General features: G+C 45.4%; 1 protein-coding gene across 5 annotated transcripts in view; it reads left to right on the plus strand.

Moving 5' to 3' along the window:
- Positions 1-22,060, plus strand: part of LOC119977436 (F-box-like/WD repeat-containing protein TBL1X) — a 418,532-nt gene that overhangs the window by 279,301 nt on the left and 117,171 nt on the right. For all 5 annotated transcript variants that reach the window (XM_038818342.1, XM_038818341.1, XM_038818343.1 and 2 more), the window contains one exon: positions 16,980-17,086. In XM_038818342.1, the coding sequence (XP_038674270.1) occupies positions 17,029-17,086 (58 nt within the window). In that variant the 5' untranslated portion in view covers positions 16,980-17,028. The remainder of the gene's footprint in view (positions 1-16,979; positions 17,087-22,060) is intronic.

Raw genomic sequence — 22,060 nt, forward strand, 5'->3', positions numbered from 1 at the left:
CGGTGATATAAACATAGAACATAACCGCAGTACAGGCCCTTCGGCCCTCGATGTTGCACCGACCTGTGAAACCACTCGCAGAGTATCGGGAAGTTACATGTACATTGGTTCCTCAGAATGTAGTTGTTATCATTTCTTTTTTTTTCTTTGTTTTTAAATTTACAGTGTCCAATAATTTTTTTCAATTAAGGGGCAATTTAACGTGGCCAATCCAGCTACCCTGCAAACCTTTGGGTTTGTGGGGGTGAGACCCACGCAGATACGGGGAGAATGTGCAAACTCCACACGGACAGTGATCCTGGGCCCCGGGATTGAACCCGGAACCTCAGCACCGTGAGGCAGCAGTGCTAACCACTGCGCTACCTTGCCGCCCGTTGTTACCATTTCTAGCAGCTCGTTGATTATACAACTTTTATTAAATTTTTAAAAATCTATCACTCACATGTTCAATTCAGTTATGTAGAACCAGAGAAACGTATAGTACAACAAGACTTGCATTTATATAACATATACCTGAATCAGGTGAGGAGGCCTGCATACCTGTGAGGATAGGACCCATGATAACAGCGTACTAGGTAAAGAGTGCAACATAGGTACTCGGTGCAATAATAACTCATGGTGCAAAAGAAGCTTGAAAACAAAATATTTCAATTATTTTTGAGGGACCAGAAGAAGAAAGTATTCTCCGTGCTTCATAAGATTAACATTCACTACTGTTGTCCCGGATTTCTGTCCCACCGTATCTCTGGCTGCTTAATCTCCGGAGGCCAAATTATAGTGCACTTCCTGGGAGGCAGTGAACTGCATCGTCACACTGGTTCAATATGTGCTGCTCACTGCATGTACGTTAATGAAGCTGGGCCTTGACATGTTACCTTCCCGCCAGCACTCTCAGCTAACTGTGAATTGGCCAGCTGAAAATCCAGACTTCAGTCTTTCCCTATTTACACTCTCAGCACTGCCCTTCACAACAATAAAAGCCTCTCAAATCTCTCTATTTGCTTCTCTGCTTCAGTCGAAATTTCCAACAGCATTCAGTATATCTGTCAAAGTTTTGCTACCAGTGAATGCATGCAATTATATAGGACTGCAGAGGATAATCGACCCAGAAACAGAATATTCGAGCCATTCGGCCCAACCAGTCCATGCTGGTGTTCATGCTCCACTCGAACCTCCTCCCATCCTTTCTCATCTAAATCTATAACCTAACTATCTATTCTCGTCTCCATCATATGCTTACCTTGTTTCCCCTAAAACATAGCTCGACCACAGGGAGTGATTGAAATGAATAGTAGCAAATTCCACTTTCTGACCACTCTTTGGATGGGGAAATTTTTTTCTGAATTTTCTATTTGGTTTCTTGGTGACTATCTGATAACGTTGGTATCTAGTTATGCTCCTCCCCACAGGAGGAAACATTCGCTCTGCCTCCATCCTATCAAAGCCCTTTCATCATTTTAAGTGCCTCTATTAGGTCACCCTCAACATTCTTTTACAAGAGAAGAGACACAGCCTGCCACTCCTTACCTGGTACTTATGACCATGCATTTCTGGTATCATCCTAGTAAAGTTTCTCTGCCCATTAAACGTATAGAATTGTATGCAGCACTCAACACGACCTAACCAAGGTACGAGATGAGCCGGTACTGGCATTTTAGAGGATCTATCCCTTTTAGTGTATTATTGAGATCAACCTCATATTTTAATATATCAGATAATCAGCCTAATTCATTAAGGGTTCGACACATAACAATTTCTTTGGATTGCTAGGCAACAACGTATCCTATTTTGATGGTACTCTTAAGTCCTGTTTATAGCCATTGAAGCTTGTTGCAGATTTCACTGTAATATTGCAGCATTTAACAAAACAGTTATTGAAAAAGGTAACAATGAAAGCAATGACTATCCTTCGTCACAAAACAACTATTCCTCCTGATCCCACAGATGTGAGTTTTCTACCTAACTTTGAGTCTTCTGCTCCTGCTCAACTGATCGAAGTGAGCAGTGTCCATAAGAGATGCACCATTCAATAGGCTGTGAAAATGACTTCCAGGTCCTTTCTGCAGAACAGGAACCTCACTTACATATATTTAGAAGACATTTGCCAAATCAGGCTGCCTCCTCTATTGTTCCGACCACAGCAGGGTAGAAAAAGACCTCACTCAAAAGTATACCCGTTTGACTTTAACACCCATTTTGTGATTTCTACTTGGCAGAGGCACTAGTGCTGGATTGCTTGATTTGCCTTTCACGTTTCCTCCACGCCATTGTCCTTCCCGTGTAATCTTATTGGTCTGATCAAATCGTAGAAATGAACAGATGGACCATCCAACTCGGAAAAAGTAGATAAATAACTGAGCACAAACAAACAACTCTAGGTGTTGGGGATAAATGTTCCCTGCTCATTTCTGCAGTATTTTCTCAAAGATTGGTCCCTGATATGTGGGTGTTGCTGGCAAGTCAGCATTGCTTGTCCATTTCTGGTTGCCCCGAGGGAATTAAAAATCCATCAGGCAGCAATGTTGGGCTGCAGCCACGTTGAGCGAGACCAGGTAGGGATTGAAAGACAATAGTCAGTATTTACGTCAATCCAGCAGTCATTTCTGGTGTTAGCATAGATCTGTGAAGCATTTAAACTGTGCAGCCCTGGTTAGGATCTTTTGACTATTGCAACATTTGCAAAGGACATAGAATAAAGCTTTGAAAATCATTACCTTTGAGGATTTAGTTAGAGCTGCAATGCACTGGAAAAAAAATAAGGAAAAGAATGTTCAGCCAAATGAACTTTGAACATTAAATTATGTTTTTTGGACCAATTTGAGAGCTCTAATTATTCTAATTGTTGACTGAGGGAACTAGCTCTGGATTCTGCCATTTTAATGATTGCTGATGAAAACTGGCATTAATCCAGGCAAAGAAAACCCCTTTTAAAGGCTTGCACAAGTCTTTCACTGCCTCAACTCAAGTGTATATCTTTTCATTTTCTGTCTTATCCTTAATAGGGTATCTCTGGAGTTCTCTCTCTCTGTCTTGCTCTCTGTCTCCAGAGTGTAATGGCGCTTAGTGAGAGAAATTTAGGGTGGAATTCTCCCATTCCGCCCACGCGTGTTTGATGCCAGGCGGGAGTGGAGAACCTAGTGGAAGCCAACAAGTTGGAAACCTGCCAGCAAAAGAACAGTTTGCAGTTCCCCTAATGGCAGGTTAATATTGGGTCAGTTCATTCTTCGGAGTCTGTGTGGATTTCACCTCTACAACCCAAAGATGTGCAGGTTAGGTGGATTGGCCATGCTAAATTGCCCCTTAATTGGGTACACTAAATTTATTTTTAAAAATAAATAAATATCGGGTCAGTTCTCCCACTGCCTGGTGACATGAATGCCATTTGCACCTCACGAATGAACAATAAAATAACTGGGCCAGGATTCTCCCCTACCTGGCGGGGTGGGGGGTCCCGGCGTGTTGGAGTGGCGTGAACCACTCCGGCGTTGGGCCACACCAAAAGTGCGGAAGTCTCCGCACCTGTAGGGACCAAGCCCTCACATTGAGGGGCTATGCCCGTGCCGGAGAGGTTCCCACTCCGCCGGCTGGTGTGAACGGCCTTTGGCGCCATGCCAGCCGGGGTCGAAAGGATTTCGCCGGCCGGCGTAAGTCCGCGCATGCGCCGGAGCATCAGTGGCTGCTGACGTCATACCGGCACATGCGCAGGGGAGGGGGTCTCTTCCGCCTCCCCCATGGTGAAGACCATGGCGAAGGCGGACGAAAAAGAGTGCCCCCCACGGCACAGTCCCGTCCGCCGATTGGTGGGCCCCGATCACGGGCCAGGCCACTGTGGGGGCACCCCTCCAGGGTCAGATCGCCACGTGCCCCCCCCCCAAACCTCGGCGCCCGCCCGCGCCACCTATCCGCCGGTCAGGTAGGTGGTTTAATCCACGCCGGCAGGAGAGGCCTGTCAGCGGCGGGACTTCGGCCCATTGCGGGCCGGAGAATCGCCGCGGGGGGCCCACCGACCGGTGCGGGGGGCCCACCAACCGGCGCCGCGCGATTCCCGCCCCCGCCGAATCTCAGGGGGCGGAGAATTCGGGACACGGCGGGGACGGGATTGACTCCGGCACCGGGCGATTCTCCGACCCGGCAAGGGGTCGGAGAATCCCGCCCCTGATCACTGAAATCTCAAAACCTCCAAACCTGCCAGTGGGAAATCGTATCAACGTCAAAGCTGTCTGAAAAGGAGTGACGTGCTCAAGGCAGACCTCAGACGTGAGTGCAGCATGCATAGCCTACCTGCCATAGTGCTACACTGCTCCTGTTGTGTTGAACGTCATTCTGCTGGAGCTGACAGGTTTGTGCCCTCCGTGCTGAGCGGTGCTTTGTGGGCAGCACTGTCCAGCAAGACTCATGGACCTTCCACTCCAATGACCTTCGGTGAATTACGAGGTGAGGCAGGTGCTGATGAAGATGAGAGCAGCAATATGGAAAGGTGGTTGGTGAAAATGTGATAGGACACAATGGCATGCAGAGGTGCAAGGAGGTGGATCAGAATGATGAACAATGGAAGGAAAAGGGAAGACTAAAGGGAGGGAAGGTGGACCCCAACAAGGCTGTATGAAATGCTCACAAACAAGGGGAGGGGTCAGAGAGATACCACATTGCTTACTGGAAGAGGATGCAGGTAGACGCCAGATGGGGTGGGTAGAGGTTCTCATGGGGCATGGGTGTCTCACAGCTGATGGGCTTGGGAGGCAGGCTGGAAATGTCCACACCAGTGACTGTTGGGCGATAAGGGCTACCCACTTAAAGAGTGGCCGATAACTTCAGTGCGTCGCCCATGGACTCGTACCAAGGAAAGGTACAAACACTGTTCACAGCTCCACACGCTTCCTCATAGAGCTAGCCATAGGTTTTAGAACATGTCATTCACATGCCTGGACCTCTCAGGTGGTTCTCTGCATAATGCACCGGAGAAGGTTCCCCGCATGATCTCAATCTGCTGTTCCCTTCACAATCTGGCGAGACAAAGTAGTTATTCCTCCCCAGAAGGAGCAGGGAATGGAGTGTGAGCAACATGACAGATGGGGTGGTGGTGATCTGAAAGTGTCCATGAGAGTATGAGTGTTTGTCTCCCTATAATGGATGCGTGAGATCTGTGAGGAGAGTCACCATTTGAATACATGGTGCCATGATGAGAGTTTGATACTGGAAGGAGCTGAGAGAGGGCTTACCCTGGAAGAGCAGAGGAATCCGCTCCCGACCAGCCAGGTGCTTCGGAGAGATGCTCGCATGTGCATAATTAACGAGGCCGCATGCGTGGCCTCACAACATTCCGGCCGGAGAGAACAGCGCTGCTGGAACTACCCGTCACCGAGCTTAGAGATAAAAAAAATTCCCCCTTTAGAAACTGGAAGAGGCTCATTTTTAATTTGTCTTAATTGTGCACATCACCAAAGGAGTCGATTTTGTGCAGTATAATTTAAATTTCTTGCAACATTAAGATTAGTGTGAATGTAAACAGTGCTTGTAACTCATACAAAATTCTGTCTGCTTCAGTACAGGGGAAAATGTGCAACATCTACTATGACTTTTTGTTTTACAAACATTGCGTATGTGGAATACTTGGTCCCACACTGAATAGACTGCATCCTGTTGTTATGTAGTAATTACTGTGGAAAAAGTCTTTGACCTAGTTTCATTTCAACAATTTAAGTAGCATCAGAGTTTAGATAGTGTGTGTGCAATGATCAATTATTAACTTGAAAGATTTAAATTTCTAACTTCTGCAATGAAGTTTCTTTTCTATCTTCTGCATTGGAAACAGAAACTGGGCACAAGTTGGTGGCAGTGTGCGTTATTACATTAACCACATTGTTACAATGACTTTAACGTCTCGTTGGTGATCGAAGTTAGAAGAAGAATGTTTTTTCTCCCCAGTACTTGTAGATTTAACAGCTGGGCTGTTAAAGCTGTTTACAGGCCCATTGTCACTGCCCTCGGAGTGTTTCATGCACCTCTTGAGTACCAAGAGTGCAGAAATCTGCAAACCATCAACACTAAAAGCAACAAGTTAAGCACAGCTCTTTGCACAAACACAGCCATCAGCCAGGGTTTTCAGCTGGTCTGCTTATGATTTTCTTGTTCATTAAAATGAATGAGGGGAAAATATTGGCCTGGCAAGTTCACAAGTGGAAAACTCGGCTGCTGTAAAAAGGGCGCATGCATTCCACTGGTTTGAGGTTTGGACCGTACTCTGTCTTTTCTTTCAGAACAGAGAGGCATGCAGAGTATTTAGGGCCAGCCCCAAAATGAAACACCAAAAGGATTGTCACTGTTAGAGGCTACTATGCATTTATGTAACCCAGCAGCAGGCAATATCGGATCGAGTTCGCTTCAGCTGCAAAATAATTAGTTTATTTGAATACAATATTTTGTGAGCCTTTGACTTTGATACTTCAGCTTTCATAGATTTTAGGGTGGGTGATCTATGATACAATTTTATAAGCATGTTTAAGTTGGCATATTCAAGGCAGCACGGTGGCACACTGGGTTAGCACTGCTGCCTCATGGCATCGAGGTCCCAGGTTCAATCCCGGCTCTGGGTCACTGTCTGTGTGGTGTTTGCGCATTCTCCCCGTGTTTGCGTGGGTTTCACCCCCACAACCCAAAGATGTGCAAGGTAGGTTGATTGAACACACTAAATTGCCCCTTAGTTGGAAAAAAATTAATTGGGTACTCTAAATTTATTTTTAAAAGTTGGCATAGTCAATATTTTTGCATAAATTCATTGTTGGGGACCAATGACTTTCAAAAATAAATGTAATTTTTTCGGTTAATAGCTTACATAATGACACACCCAAAATTTCATGCTTGAAGACATATTCGCTGCAACAAATGACGAATAATACTAATGAAACGCTATCTTTGTCAGGAAGTTATGCTTTAAACCACTGAGTGGAATATCGCCTCCCCCCACCCCCCATCTCTTCATTTTCTTAGTCAAACAAAAAGAAAACATACTTTCCAGGCACACTTTGCATTTCTTTTTGTGGACATTCAATTTTCCCCGAATTAATCCAAAGTGATTTTTAGCTCACGAGGGTTTATGTTTATTTTTCTTTGCATTTCTCAGCCTGGTAACTTGTGATCTTAGAACTGCATTTCCCAGTTAGTCTCCAGCCAGGCAACTCTTCCAACCTAGTTTTAACCCGCCACAAATTTGGACTTTCAATCCGAATGCGAGTTTCTAGCCGCATTTTTGCATGGTGAACTACAGAGACGTTTTTGGAATCTTAAGTCCTCTCCCACCCAGATCCTGGCAGATTCCCAACATTGTGATATTCATTGATCAGCAGCAAGAACTGAAATCGGGCAGAGAATAGCTCACAGTGGAAAATCATGATTTTGACACTGCGCCGATTCCGATGCCATGCTCCAGTCCCTCACCGGCAGTGTTATCGAAGTTTACACCCCACTGGCGAGTCCATGCAAAAACTGTCATTTCTGTGGATTTAAATCTCATAAGCGGGTTGGACACTTCATGCTCCACCCCTCCACGAAACTCCGCCCCTCTTGGGTGGCACAGTGGTTAGCAATGCTGCCTCACCGCACCAGGGCCCCGGGTATGATTCCGACCTCGAGTGACTGTGTGGAGTTTGCACATTTTCCCCATATCATGCATAGGTTTCTTCCAAGTGCTCCGGTTTCCTCCCACAGTCCAAAGATATGCAGGTTAGGTGGTTCGGCCATGATAAATTGCCCCTTCGGGTGGGGTTGCAGGAATGGAGTGGGGGATTGGGTCTAGGTAGGCTGGTCTTTGAAAGGGTCGGTGCGGACTTGATGGTCCGAGTGGCCTCCTTCTGCACGTAGGGATTCTATTCTAACTTCCTGGAGTAGAGAATTGAAGTCACGCGGGCACCAATTGGTGCAAGTACTTACAAGTGGGGCCCGGGCGGCAAGTTGTTCAGGGGGAGCTAAAGGCTAAAAAAAACTCTCAAATATTATCGGGCTTACGGTGGTGGCTGCCCGAAGGGGGGTGGGGGGGTGCGGAGCGATGGGGGTGGAGCCGGGGGGGGGGGGGGGGGGGGGGGGTGCGCGGAGCGGTGGGGGTGGAGCAGGGGAATGACTTGGTGCCAAGCCCGTGGACTCTATGAGTCTTCCCCTCGGGATCGGGATGGCCTGGCTCAGACTGCCATTGCTGCAGTATGTGATTTAAGTGCACCCTTCTGGTCCTACTTAAGGCTGTTCACACTACTGACTGCTCACTGTGTCCTGTAAATGCTCAGAGAGCCTCTGGTGCCCATTCTCCCATTCTGGCCACCTGTCTGGAAACCTTCATACACCAGCGCAATCATCAAGTGGCCATACCTAATCACCAGCCCATTGGGTGTTGGCACTCCTCAAAAGTGCAGCCCCAATGCAGAGGAGGTAGGGGATTAGCAGAGCACATCCCAACCTCACCCTGGGGAAGAGAGTGCCCCTGCTCTCCTCAATGGCATCAAGCAGAGGATCCATTTCCGACTTCTGAAATCAGGGGCAGGTTTTCTCTTTGCCATCTTCGTGGTGGCAATGAGTGTGTGGTGAATAGAGCGCGCTTCAAAGCAGCTCCAGCTGTCAGGCTTGTTAGCGCTAATTCCGGCCCCAGTGGTTACACCGACCCCTGGGCCGGGAATTGCTTCCAATTCATGCCAGCAGAGTGCTGGCCCGTTTGCAAGACCTGACTCGTGGAATAAATAGCGCACTTTGTTTCCCAAACGGAGAATCCAGACACTGATATTTGCAATAGATTTTCTCTGCATTCTTCCCCTAATAATATGAATCATATGGGTCTTTATCTAGTTAGAAATGCTACTTAGCTATCCTTGAGAATTCAACCCCCTTTTATCTTGGAACTAAATGGACAGTTTAAAGCATAACCCAACATTCTCCAAACTCTTCGTGTTACGGTCTCAGTTGATGTTATAAGTGGACAGGAAGATCCCAGAATGGAAGCCTGGCTCAAAAGACCCTGGGCGGTATTCTCCGCTCCCGATAAAAATCGGGATGTCCGTCGTGAAATCGGCCAAGGTTCACGACGGCCTCGGGGCCCGCTCCCCGCACCTAATTCACCCCCATTCGGGGGGCTAGGAGCGGGCCTCCGTCTTTCCTGGCCACGACTTCGTCGCACCGGAAATGACGCGCAAAACGGCACATTTGTGAGGTCATCCACGCATGCGAGGGTTGCCGGTTCCAACCCGCGCATGCGCGGATGACTTCATCGCGCAGACTGCGCGACCCGCGCATGCGCGGTGGCCGTCTTTCTCCTCAGCCGCCCGGCAAGAAGTGGTGGCTTGATCTTGCCGGGCGGCGGAGGGGAAAGAGTGCGTCCGTTTTGGACGCTGGCCTGACGATCGGTGGGCACCGATCACGGACCTGTCCCCTCCCGAGCCCAGTCCTGGTGCTCCCATGCCAGTCGGGCCCCTAGATGCCCCAAACGGGCATCTGGCGCCCGTTTCACAAATGTAGCGACCAGGTGTGGTTGTTCCCGTGGTGAAACGGGCATGAAGGGCCGGCCGCTCGGCCCATCGGGCTCGGAGAATCGCCGTTCGCCGTGAAAAACGGCGACTGACGATTTTTCCAAGCCGGGGGGAGAGAATCGCTGGGGGTGCCAGGGGGGCGTAAAAAATGTCGGGAGTCCCTCCCACGATTGTCCCACGCCGCGTGGGGAGCAGAGAATTCCACCCCCTAACTTTTACATTTTAAATAAAACATGGAGGGAACGAGTCACAGGACCACTAATGTTAACAAGAAAAAACATTTATTAAACATAAAAGTTGGATTTATATACAATACGCCTTTGCTCCCCCCTTATCTTAACAATTACACACAGATTTTAGGATTAACATGGATTACAATATACATCTTAAGCTACAATTGTCTCATTAACACACAAAGTCCCTTTTAATTGATTGATTGATTGATTGATATTTATTATCACATGTACCGAAATACAGTGAAAAGTATTTTTCTGCGGCCAAGGGAACATACACAGTAGGTACATAGTAGGCAAAAGAATAATCGACAGAGTACATTGACAATGGTACATCAACAAATAGCGATTGGTTCCAGTGCGAAACAAGGGCCAAACAAGAGCAGCATAGGGTGTCGTGAATTGTGTTCTTACAGGGAACAGATCAGTCCAAGGGAGAGTCGTTGAGGAGTCTAGTAGCTGTGGGGAAGAAGCTGTTCCTATGTCTGGATGTGCGGGCCTTCAGACTTCTGTATCTTCTGCCTGGTGGAAGGGTCTGGAAGAGGGCAAAGCCTGGGTGTGAAGGTTCTCTGACAATGCTGTCTGCCTTCCTGAGGCAGCGGGAGGTGTAGACAGAATCAGTGTGAGAGTGGCAAGCTTGTGTGATGCGATGTACCGAGTTCACCACAGTCTGCAGTTTCTTGTGATCTTGGACTGAGCAGTTGCCATACCAGGCTGTAATGCAGCTGGATAGGATGCTCTCTATCGCACATCTGTAGAGGTTTTTGAGAGTCGATGCAGACATGCCAAATTTCTTTAGCTTCTGTAGGAAATAGAGACATTGTTGGGCATACCAGATGAGCAAATACACTCTCCACTCTGAATGCCAAATGAACGTTAGTGGATGTCTCCCCAGAATCCCCCCCCCCCCCCCCCTCCACCCCCATAATTTTTTTTAAGTGAGAGATTCCAAACTCCACTTCCATAAACAAACTTTAAAATCGTCTCTCATGAGTATGCTTTCCTTAGCAGTTTGCATTCCGAAATCCAGACTAGGCTTTCCAACTAACATTTTTAAAGAATACTTCCGCTCCACGTTTAACAGTGAATCCAGTACAGGATGTTGCGCCATCCCCTTTAGCATTTCTTTGTCTTGACTGCTGTAGAAACTGCTCACAATTGCTTTAATGCTTGATTTCCAGACTGTATTAAAATAGCATCACGTAATTGTTTCACCTTTGAAGGCCGTTGTTCCACTTTAAATCTAGTTACTGCAATTGTCTCTTAAACTCAGAACACTTTGTTTATTCTTCCTTAAATACTTCTGAACAAAACCTTAGTCTCTGTTCACTTAACTTCAGGTGTCTTAAGCGTTCTTTCTGTCCCAATTCCCTGGTTATCTGGATTGTATCTTGGGCGGCATGGCAGCACAGTGGTTAGCATAGTTGCTTTGCAGCTCCAGTGTCCCATGTTTGATTCCCAGCTTGGGTCACTGTCTGTGCAGAGTCTGCACGTTCTCCCCATGTCTGCGTGGATTTCCTCTGGGTGCTCCAGTTTCCTCCCACAGTCCAAAGATGTGCAGGTTAGGTGGATTGGCCATGATCAAAGTTAGCTGGCGTTACTGGGATAGGGTGGAGGTGTGAGCTTAAATAGGGTGCTCTTTCCAAGAGCTGGTGCAGACTCGATAGGCCGAATGGCCTCCTGCACTGTAAATTGTATGATTCCTGAGGAAACTTGCATCTTTGCAACTCCATTGTCCTGTCCAGCTTCTCCTGGCAGAGTTGAAAGATGTTCACTCGTTCTCCTGTCTCCAGCTGCTCACAAATTCAGAAAACTACATTTTAAAAGCTTTACTACCATACAAAGCCCCAGTTGCTAAGCAATACCACATACCTCTGCAGACCTATTTACTTACTCCTCGACATGCACAGTAGAAACACAGTTGGAACTTAGCAAACCCCCACACATACAACCACCTTTGTCCAGCATGAATCTATAGGTTTTACCCTTCCAGGCACTGAAAATTGAATTACACACACTTAAAACTATACATTATTTCTAATGTTTACTAATACAAATATAGATCTCTTAAAACTATCATTGTTTTCCTAACATAGGGCTGGATTCTCCAGTCCCATGCCAAAATCACATTTGGCATGGGGGCGGAGAATCGATTTTTACGCCCGAATCTGGTGCGGTGCCGCTCCCGCAATTCTCCAGTCCACGGCCGTCCTGGTGGGGGGCGGAGGGCGGGGGGGGTCAAGCACCAAGGAGGGCCTTATGGGTGGCCGGGGCAGTGATCGGGCGGGTCAGATGAAGCGGCCTGGGGCAGATCAGTGGGACCTTGGTTCCTGGTCCGCGGTCCGCGGTCCAAGTCCACCATGGCGCTCGGAGCGGCAGCTGGAGGCTGCCGCCGTGCACATGTGCGGACTCGGAACCGGTAGTGCGGGGGCCCGCATCCACAGCCAAAGCTGCGAGATTAACTCCGGGTCCCTGCTAGCCCCCTGAAGGTCAGTGAATTGCTCTATATTTTTTTCAGGAAAGTCTGGAGTGAACCGCCAGCGTTTTTATGCCGGCATGGGGACATAGCCCCATTTTTGGAGAATCCAGCTCCAGGTCTCCACTGTTAACAGACAGGCCATTATCTCCCAGCGTAAATACCTTGCACCTTCTTCCCATTAAGACAATCTAAACCTTCCTTTGATCTGTAACAATCAAACTGCCCAGGTGTACTGTCAGGCATACTTTAGAACAGGTTATATGACCCCCTTCATTTCACCTTGAAGTAAAGACACAGTTCCAAAACACAGCAATCTTATAAATCTCACATCATCCTAATTTTAGCTTAAAGTGTCATCTATTACTGTCTCCTGGATCCAGGAATATACTTATGTAATAAACTGCTTTTCAGGGGTTTTATGAGCATAAGATGTTGGATGGCAATGTAGTCTGACTGAAATGTGGTTTCACACCTGCCATTTCCCTAGAGAGTGAACCACACTGTTGTAGCAGCATGCAAAAAAGAGAAACTTTGGTGTCGCACTTTATCATACCATCAAGATATTTCAAAATACTTCCCGTGATGAATTACTCCTTGGAGTTTAGTGAATATCCAACATGGCAGTGCTAGCGATGAAAGTGATTTGCAGCTTCATCTTTTTTTTAAATATAAATTTGGAGTATCCAATAATGTTTTTTCCCAATTAAGTGTGGCAAGATCTTTGTGTTGTGGGGGTGAGACCCCTGCCTACACAGGGAGAATGTGCAAACTACACACGGACAGTGACCCGGGGCCAGGATCGAACCCGGGTACTCAGCGCCATGAGGCAGCAGTGCTAACCACTGCGCCGCTGTGCCACCATTGCCACTTCTTAATGCCAGCGGATAAATATAATGCTCAGGGCACTGGGTGAATGAGTTTCTTTCAAGCAATCTTTGAATGTCTGTCACTGGGAGTGATTGGAACGTCAGACTAACACAATATTGCACAACCTGGAATGTTGGCCTGGACCACATGCAAGAGGGATTTTTTTAAAATGCTGGTGCATAAAGGGTATTCATGTCTTCAGAAGTTGCATTGAATTACATAGTGTGAACAATGAGAAGCAACGTGGAAAAAGGCCATGGTATCATAATTCCCTGAACTTAGTGAATGGTGAAATAGGCTCAATGGCCCTCTCCTGTTTCTATGTCCTTTGTTTTCCCAGATACGCAGTGGTTCTACTACCATCTACCTGCTTAATTCCATTGTTTCCCTTTTTTTCAACCTGTATCTTATTTAATATAAACCTCAATCACTAATTCCTGTTGTGCTTTCTAAGTCTTACAAACCCATTGTGTAAAAAAGATTTCTCCCAGTTTGCCTTAAATCTTGCATTTAGTTTATTTCTGTATCCCCTCAATGTGAATTATCATTCACTGGAAGCAGTTTATTTCTAACTACAATGTCTCATCTCTTGACAATCACACGGTAATCTTGTCTCAAGAAAGCAGTGTCAATTTTTTATGCAAGGTAGTCATGTATGGAAGAAGTATGCAATACACTGCTGTCAACATATGTAATATTTATGAAGCTTTCACCATAAACAAAGACACCCAAGTTTCATAGAATTTATTTACAGTGCAAAAGGAGGCCATTCAGCCCATCGAGTCCGCACCGGCTCTTGGAAAGAACACCCTACCCAAGGTCAACAACTCCACCCTAACCCATAACCCAGTAACCCCATCCAACACTAAGGGCAATTTTGGACACTAAGGGCAATTTATCATGGCCAATCCACCTAACCTGCACATCTTTGGACTGTGGGAGGAAACCGGAGCACCCGGAGGAAACCCACGCTAAAATTGTAGTATTTTAACTTAATCTTTTGATCGTTTCTTTGGCATGTAAATTACAGATGGAGGAATGAAGATCAGCATGTCCAATTCCAGATGGTGTTTAAATTAGGAATCAGAGTAACTTGGGTGGATAGGAGCAGAAGTTTTATTTTGTTCAAAGGGACATCGATTAAATGAGTAAGCAATGCTATTAGAAGACTGAGTTCAGCATTGGAGGACATGAGGTAATCTACTTTGAATCCGAGAATATGATTTTTTTTTATGGTGAGGGACCAGGAAATGTGGATGAGCAAATATCTTCAGGTATCCTGTGTACATAAAGTGTGGAATATTGACCTACATTGCAATGTGATCGGAATATAAAAGCGAAAGAGCGATGTTTCAGTACCGTAGAGCCTTGGCCAGATCCCATTTGATGTACAGTTTTAGGTATGAAATGAAACGAAATGAAAATCGCTTATTGTCACGAGTAGGCTTCAATGAAGTCACTGTGAAAAGCCCCTAGTCGCCACATTCCGGCGCCTGTCCGGGGAAGCTGGTACAGGAATCGAACCGTGCTGCTGGCCTGCTTGGTCTGCTTTAAAAGCCAGCGATTTAGCCCAGTGAGCTATATTGATGTTGGTGCAATACAGATTCAATGGAATGATTCAACAGAAAACAGGACTCAAACTGTTTAATTATGGAGACAGATTGCCCAAGTGTTGTTTTTTCATGACATTGATGGTTCATGGGTGATCTGATTGAAGTACGTAAAATGAGGTATTCATTTGGGTAGAAATAGAGAAACTATTTCTTCAGGTCTGGAATCCACAACAAGGTACTAAGGGTGGTACAGTAGCACAATGAATGGTATGGTTGCTTCACAGTGCCAGGGTCCCAGGTTCAATTCCCGGCTTGGCTCACTGTGCGGAGTCTGCACATTCTCCCTGTGTCTGCTTGGGTTTCCTCCGGGTGCTCCGGTTACCGCCCACAAGTCCCGAAAGGCATGCTTGTTAGGTAATTTGGATATTCTGAATTCTCCCTTCGTGTACCCAACAGGTGTTGGAATGTGGCGACTAGGGGCTTTTCATAATAACTTAAGTGCAGTGTTAATGTAAGCCAACTTGTGATAATAAAGATTATAAAAATAATAAAATAATAAGAAAATAAAGATTAAAATTTGAGCTAGATGAGGTCAGAATGAAATCAGGAAGTGTTTTTTCACACAAAGTAGTTGTAAATCTGCACCTTTCAATCCCAAAAGATCAATAGATTTGTGTCCAAATGTGTTATGAGATATGGAGAAATGGGGGAGTGGGGAGTAAATTAAGTTGAGGTACAGCTCCATGCATGATCTATTTGGATGATTGTACTATGGACTGAATCATTGAATAGTGCCCTTCTACTCTACGATTATGTGACTGGGAAGACTACAGCCATTCTTCTGGCATCAAGTTTTATTTTGGGAATGATAAAACACATTGGAATAGTGTAGAAATGCTGTGCATCAAGTCCAATAATCACTGGTTTCAGTACTGCAATCCAATCAAATTATTTTTTTCCGGTGACCCGGATGTGATTATGGGAATGGTTATAAACTAGCAAAATGCAATGGATGATGTTTGGAAAAGTTGTAAACAAAATAATGTCAAAAACGGTAAGAGCGCAATTTTGACGTGCCAGCTTAAAATTGAAGAGAGAGTAGGATTGTAAATCTTTGTGAAGCTTCTCGGGAGTAGTCCTTCGACGTCAGAAAGTGATTTTGCAGTTGTGGTGTGAACAAGGTTTGAGATGTATTGTACTGCTGAAAACCTTGATCTTAAAGCATATATTCATATTGCACTAACACCTCTGGCACACGCTCGTTCATTAGTATGTGGCCAGATGCCGCACTGAAGAAGTTATCCCAATACCTGGAGAGAAGGGCTACCCATAATTGTAATGAATATTAAGGGGAAGGGGCATTCCGGGTGGAAGGATTAATGCTGTATATGCAGGTTATACACGTTCAAAAAAGCAACTGTAAGTCTAAACTGAGTACCTCTGAAAGGGGAAAGATGAGTAGCGAGACCATTCCTCTGTTTTCAAGTGAAAAAGATTTTCAAGAAGTCGAGAGCCATGTAAAGGTCTAAAAGGAGCTCTCACAGTTTGAAAGTGAGGTTGAAGTGGATGGGAGAATTCCATGGTATAGGAGTCAGACTGGTCTTTGGATGAAGCAAGTTTGATGAGCCCGTGCTGTTTTATAATTTGGGGCTTAATGTTCCACATGGTTTCACGGCGCTGAGGTTCCAGGTTCGATCCCGGCTCTGGGTCACTGTCCGTGTGGAGTTTGCACATTCTCCCCGTGTTTGCGTGGGTTTTTAATTTTTTTTTAAGTTCCACATGGTTTAGGTACTGAACAGACAACCCAAAGACCAATATTCAGATTTTACCCATGATAAACTGTCAAGTCGAATTTAGTAAATCTGATCATCTGAGGTCTGGTATCAGGAAAAAATAGCTTGTGGCTGGCCAGTAAAACCTAACTAGGTCACTAATATATTTCAGAGAAAAGTTGCTGCAAGCCCAATCAGTCTGTTCCACACAAACTCCATTTCCCCACTTACACGGTTGACTTTTAATGTCCTCTGAAGTCATTCAGTTGTAAACAATATAAACTTCCTTTCTACACTGTCTCCAGGTGACCAAATGCACGCAGGTACAGAAATAGGAAAATCTTCCCCATTGATGATGGAAGACTTATTTATCCCAATTGAGGGCTCCCAAATATAACAGATCCTAATTTTTACATTTTGAGTAATTTGGCTCAATCAAAAATCATTGGGGTAGAAAATGAAACCAGTCATAATGTTATTTGAAGCTATTTTATAGCCAGTTTAGTTAATCGTCACCTAAACTTTCGCAAAATAATGAAATATGATTTTTTTTGTGTGTCCTTATCCACCAGGGCATAGACTGCAACGCTTGTAAACCTCATAATTTGAGGTGGGGCTAAAATGAGCATAACTAGTGACGAAGTAAACTTCTTGGTTTATCGATATCTCCAAGAATCAGGTAAGAATGTTGACACACTGCATGAATATGGAGCAGATTGCTTGTCTGGATCATTTATTGTGCATTTAGGATCCGTTCTAATTAAGTGACTTGTTTTTGCTATGGACCCAGTGACTCGGATCTCAAAATTTCAGCTTTTTATGAAGGGTTGGCAGATTTATTGGAAAAATGAGGCTCATGTGCTCTCCTCCTGTACTTTGGCTCAGTCAATGGATTGTAAAAATGTGCAGGCAAGCCCTTACAACTGGCGAGCACTCACATGTCATGCAGGTGGCTGTTGTGTGTGGGTGGGAGTTATACAGTAATAGCTTTGTTCCGCATACTTTGGTGTATAATTAGGCAGACTTTACATATTCACAGTTAGAAAAGAAATTGTTGGTATTTGGGGATTTACCATATTAACTGCATAATCGATTGGTACACTCAAGGGTTTCTTCTTTACTATCGTTAGCTCAAAACCTCACTTTGATCAATAATTCTTCTTCAACATCGATTTATGAAGTTAATTGCGTATGCCAGACAGTCCCTGAGGATTTGATTTCTCTTTTTGTCAGCCCATCGTTACTGGCAACAGATGAACAGCACAAAGGAATCGGTGTCGTAACAAAATACAATGTCCTAACTAATTATAGAGCTCAATTATATTATAGTAAAATCATAAATATATATTGTAATAACATGCACAGGCTTCATTTAGCAAGGATCGAGTACTTATGATCCAAAGGTCTCCGAATTAGTTACAAAATGGAGCACTTCTAATGCAGAACAATGTTTCATTCCTATCAGCTAACTATAAATTAGGAAAGAGTAAATCAAAACTATTGTTGTGTACGCTTGAATTTTTATATATAGGGCCATTACTACCTTGGTGGCAAGCAAGATTTTCTTTCCCCAGTGCTGAGTTTTTTCTAACTTGCACATTTGTATTGCCAGAATCAATAGGTAAGGGGTTACATAGGCAGGTAGGGGTGGAGGGAATTGGGCAAGTGGCCAATTCAAATCCCCCAGGGTTAGTTATCTGCCCTGGAACCGCTGGGAACTGACTGTTCCCAAGTTTGATTGGCTCGACCGAGCTGCTGGCTAGGACACCTTCCCAAAGCTGATGGGTTTCTATTCTTGCATATGCATATTAGGTGCCAACAATGTCAGCCGAATCGAGGCAATTTTAACTGGCCAGATTCGGAAGCCTCAGTGGTTTTCCCACTGTGAATGCAGGGGAGAAGAGCATTACGCCAGACAGGAATGTTTATTTTCACTTGTTGGACCAGGATGAGCAATTGCGTGAACAACTGAACACTGAACTCCACAAGGAACAAGTCCACAGACTTGTGACCACATTCCGTCCACAGGATTTATGAGACGATAGCCTGGAAAGTCATTTTTGTAACATATTTGTGCCACGGACAAAATGTATGTACTCTCTTATTGTCTGTAATCAGTATGGTAAGAGATATGTATTTTCTCATCCTGGGATTGAGCATTCCAGCAGCAAGGTTTCATGAGTTTGAAAATACAATTATTTATTCTGGCACACTTGCCCCAAATTTAAACAACACCACACACTTGGTTGCGCGCACACACTCACGCAAACATAGTCAAAGATTGGAGTTAATTTAGTCTCTGATTTCCCATTTCCAGTCTCTCATGGGGCAGCCCTGTGATTTCTTGACTGGATTCAGTCATTTAAAGTTGAGTGAGGGTCTGTTAAAGCAAACGGTCTGCAGCAGGTTGTGAGGTTTCATGTAGTCAAATATCTAGGAGGTTGGTTCTCAGATGAACTTTGAAACTGGAACAGGTTAACCTTCTCAAGAGTTGGTTGTTTGATGACTTGCAGCTAGTTTCAGAGCCAGGTTCGCAGACTGACTTACACCTGATAGATTTGTCAGGTCCTGGTGTAATAAGGGTGCAATCTCCAGAACCTGTTTCGATCACATGGCTGCTGCATTAACAGTTCCTCTGATTTAGATGGGAGAGGCCGGAGAGGCCATCATGATACAGTGGCAAGTTGGCAGTGGCCATTGAGTTTTCATCTTCCTCTTTGTTCAGAATGAAAAATGGAGACTCCATAGTTTATAAGTGTTGGCACTTCCTTAAACAATTGAATGTATGAATTTCATAATAAGAAGTCTTACAACACCAGGTTAAAGTCCAACAGGTTTGTTTCAAACACTAGCTTTCGGAGCACTGCTCGTTCCTCAGGTGAATGAAGAGGTATGTTCCAGAAACGTATTTATAGATAAATTCAAAGATGCAAGACAATGCTTAGAATGCGAGAATTTGCAGGTAATTAAGTCTTTACAGATCCAGAGATAGGGGTAACCCCAGGTTAAAGAGGTGTGAATTGTCTCAAGCCAGGACAGTTGGTAGGATTTGCAAGCCCAGGCCAGATGGTGGGGGATGAATGTAATGCGACATGAATCCCAGGTCCCGGTTGAGGCCGTACTCATGTGTTCTGAAATTGGCTATAAGTTTCTGCTCAGCGATTCTGCGTTGTCGCGCGTCCTGAAGGCCGCCTTGGAGAACGCTCACCCGGAGATCAGAGGCTGAATGCCCTTGACTGCTGAAGTGTTCCCCGACTGGAAGGAAACATTCCTGCCTGGTGATTGTCGCACGATGTCTGTTCATTCATTGTCGCAGCGTCTGCATGGTCTCGCCAATGTACCACGCTTCGGGACATCCTTTCCTGCAGTGTGTGAGGTAGACAACGTTGGCCGAGTCGCACAAGTATGTATCGCATACTTGGTGGGTGGTGTTCTCACGTGTAATGGTGGTATCCGTGTCAGTGATCTGGCACGTCTTGCAGAGATCGCCACGGCAGGGTTGTGTGGTGTCGTGGTTGCTGTTCAGGAGGCAGGACGGTTTGCACCTGAACCAGAGGGGCACCAATTTCCTGAGAGGGAAATATGCTACGGCTCTTCGTGTGTGTGTGGGGGGGGGGGGGTGTTTAAACTAATTTGTCAGGAGGATGGGAAAACGAGCTGTAGTCCAGAAGCCAGTGTTGAGAGTAGTGAGGTACTGAGGAGGGTATCAAGGTCGCAGGAGTGTACCGGCAGACAGAAAGGTGGGTTGAAGTGTGTCTACTTCAATGCAAGGAGCATCGGAATAAGGTAGGTAAACTTGGAGCGTGGATTGGTACTTGGGACTACGATGTTGTGATCATTACGGAGACATGGTTAGAACAGGGACAGCAATGGTTGTTGGAAGTTCTGGGGTATAGATGTTTCAGCAAGTGTAGGGAAGGTGGTAAAAGAGGTGGAGGAGTCGCATTGTTAATCAAGGGTAGTTTAACGGCTGCAGAAAGGCAGTTCGAAGGGGATTTGCCTACTGAGGTAATATGGGCCGAAGTTAGAAATAGGAAAGGAGCAGTCACGTTGTTAGGAGTTTTCTATAGGCCCCCAAATAGTAATAGAGATGTGGAGGAAGAAATTGCAAAACAGATTATGGATAGGTGTGGAGGTCTCGGGGTAGTTGTCATGGGTGACTTTAACTTTCCAAATATTGATTGGAACCTCTATAGATCGAACAGTTCGGATGGGGCAGTTTTTGTACAGTGTGTGCAGGAGGGTTTCCTGGCACAATATGTGGATAGGCCAACAAGGGGGGGGGGGGCACATTGGATTTGGTACTGGGTAATGAACCAGGCCAAGTGTTAGATTTGTTTGTGGCAGAGCACTTTGGAGATAGTGACCACAATTCGGTGTCTTTCACTATTGCAATGGAGAGGGATAGGGCCATACGGCAGGGCAAGGTTTATAATTGGGGGAGGGGTAATTATGATGCGATTAGGCAAGAATTAGGGAGCATAAGATGGAAACATAAACTGTCAGGGAAAGGCACAAATGAAAAGTGGAGCTTGTTCAAGGAACAAATACTGTGTGTCCTTGATAGGTATGTCCCTGTCAGGCAGGGAGGAAATGGCTTTGTGAGGGAACCATGGTTCACAGAAGAGGTTGAATGTCTTGTCAAGAGGAAAATGGAAGCGTATGTAAGGATGAGAAAACAAGGTTCAGTTGGGTCGCTTGAGGGTTACAAGGTAGCAAGGAATGAGCTAAAAAAAAAAGGGCTTAGGAGAGCTAGGAGTGGGCATGAGAAGTCCTTGGCTGGTCATATCAAGGAAAACCCCAAGGCTTTTTACTCTTATGTGAGAAATAAAAGAATGACCAGGGTGAGGTTAGGGCCGGTCAAGGACAGTAGTGGGAACTTGTGCATGGAGTCAGAAGAAATAGGAAAGGCGTTGAGTGAATACTTTTCTTCAGTGTTCATCAAGGAGAGAGGCCATGTTTTTGAGGATGAGAGTGTGATGCAGGCGTGTAGGCTGGAGGAGGTAGATGTTCTGAGGAAGGATGTATTAGCAATTTTGAAAAACCTTAGGGTCGACAAATCCCCTGGGCCAGATGGGATATATCCAAGGATTCTTTGACAGGCAAGGGATGAGATTGCAGAGCCTTTGGCTTTGATCTTTGAGTCCTCACTGTCCACGGGGATAGTGCCAGAGGACTGGAGAGTGGCGAATTTTGTTCCTCTGTTCAAGAAAGGGAATAGGAATGACCCTGGTAATTATAGTCCGGTTAGTCTTATTTCGGTGGTCGGTAAGATAATGCAGCTTAATCCGGGATAGTCAACACGGATTCGTGAAGGGTCAGTCTTGCCTCACAAAGTTGATTGAATTCTTTGAGGAAGTAACTAAGTGTGTAGATCAAGGTAGAGCAGTTGATGTCGTATACATGGATTTTAGTAAGACATTTGATAAGGTTCCCCATGGTTGGCTTATGAAGAAAGTAAAGAGGTGTAGGATAGAGGGAAATTTAGCCAATTGGATAAGTAACTGGCTATCACATAGAAGACAGAGGATGGTGGTGGATGGAAAATTTTCAGACTGGAGACCAGTTACCAGCGGTGTACCACAGGGATCAGTGCTGGGTCCTCTGCTATTTGTGATTTTTATCTATGACTTGGAAGAGGGGGCTGAAGGGT

This window comes from Scyliorhinus canicula, chromosome 14 (genome assembly GCF_902713615.1).
Source record: "Scyliorhinus canicula chromosome 14, sScyCan1.1, whole genome shotgun sequence".
Taxonomy (NCBI): Eukaryota; Metazoa; Chordata; class Chondrichthyes; order Carcharhiniformes; family Scyliorhinidae; genus Scyliorhinus; species Scyliorhinus canicula.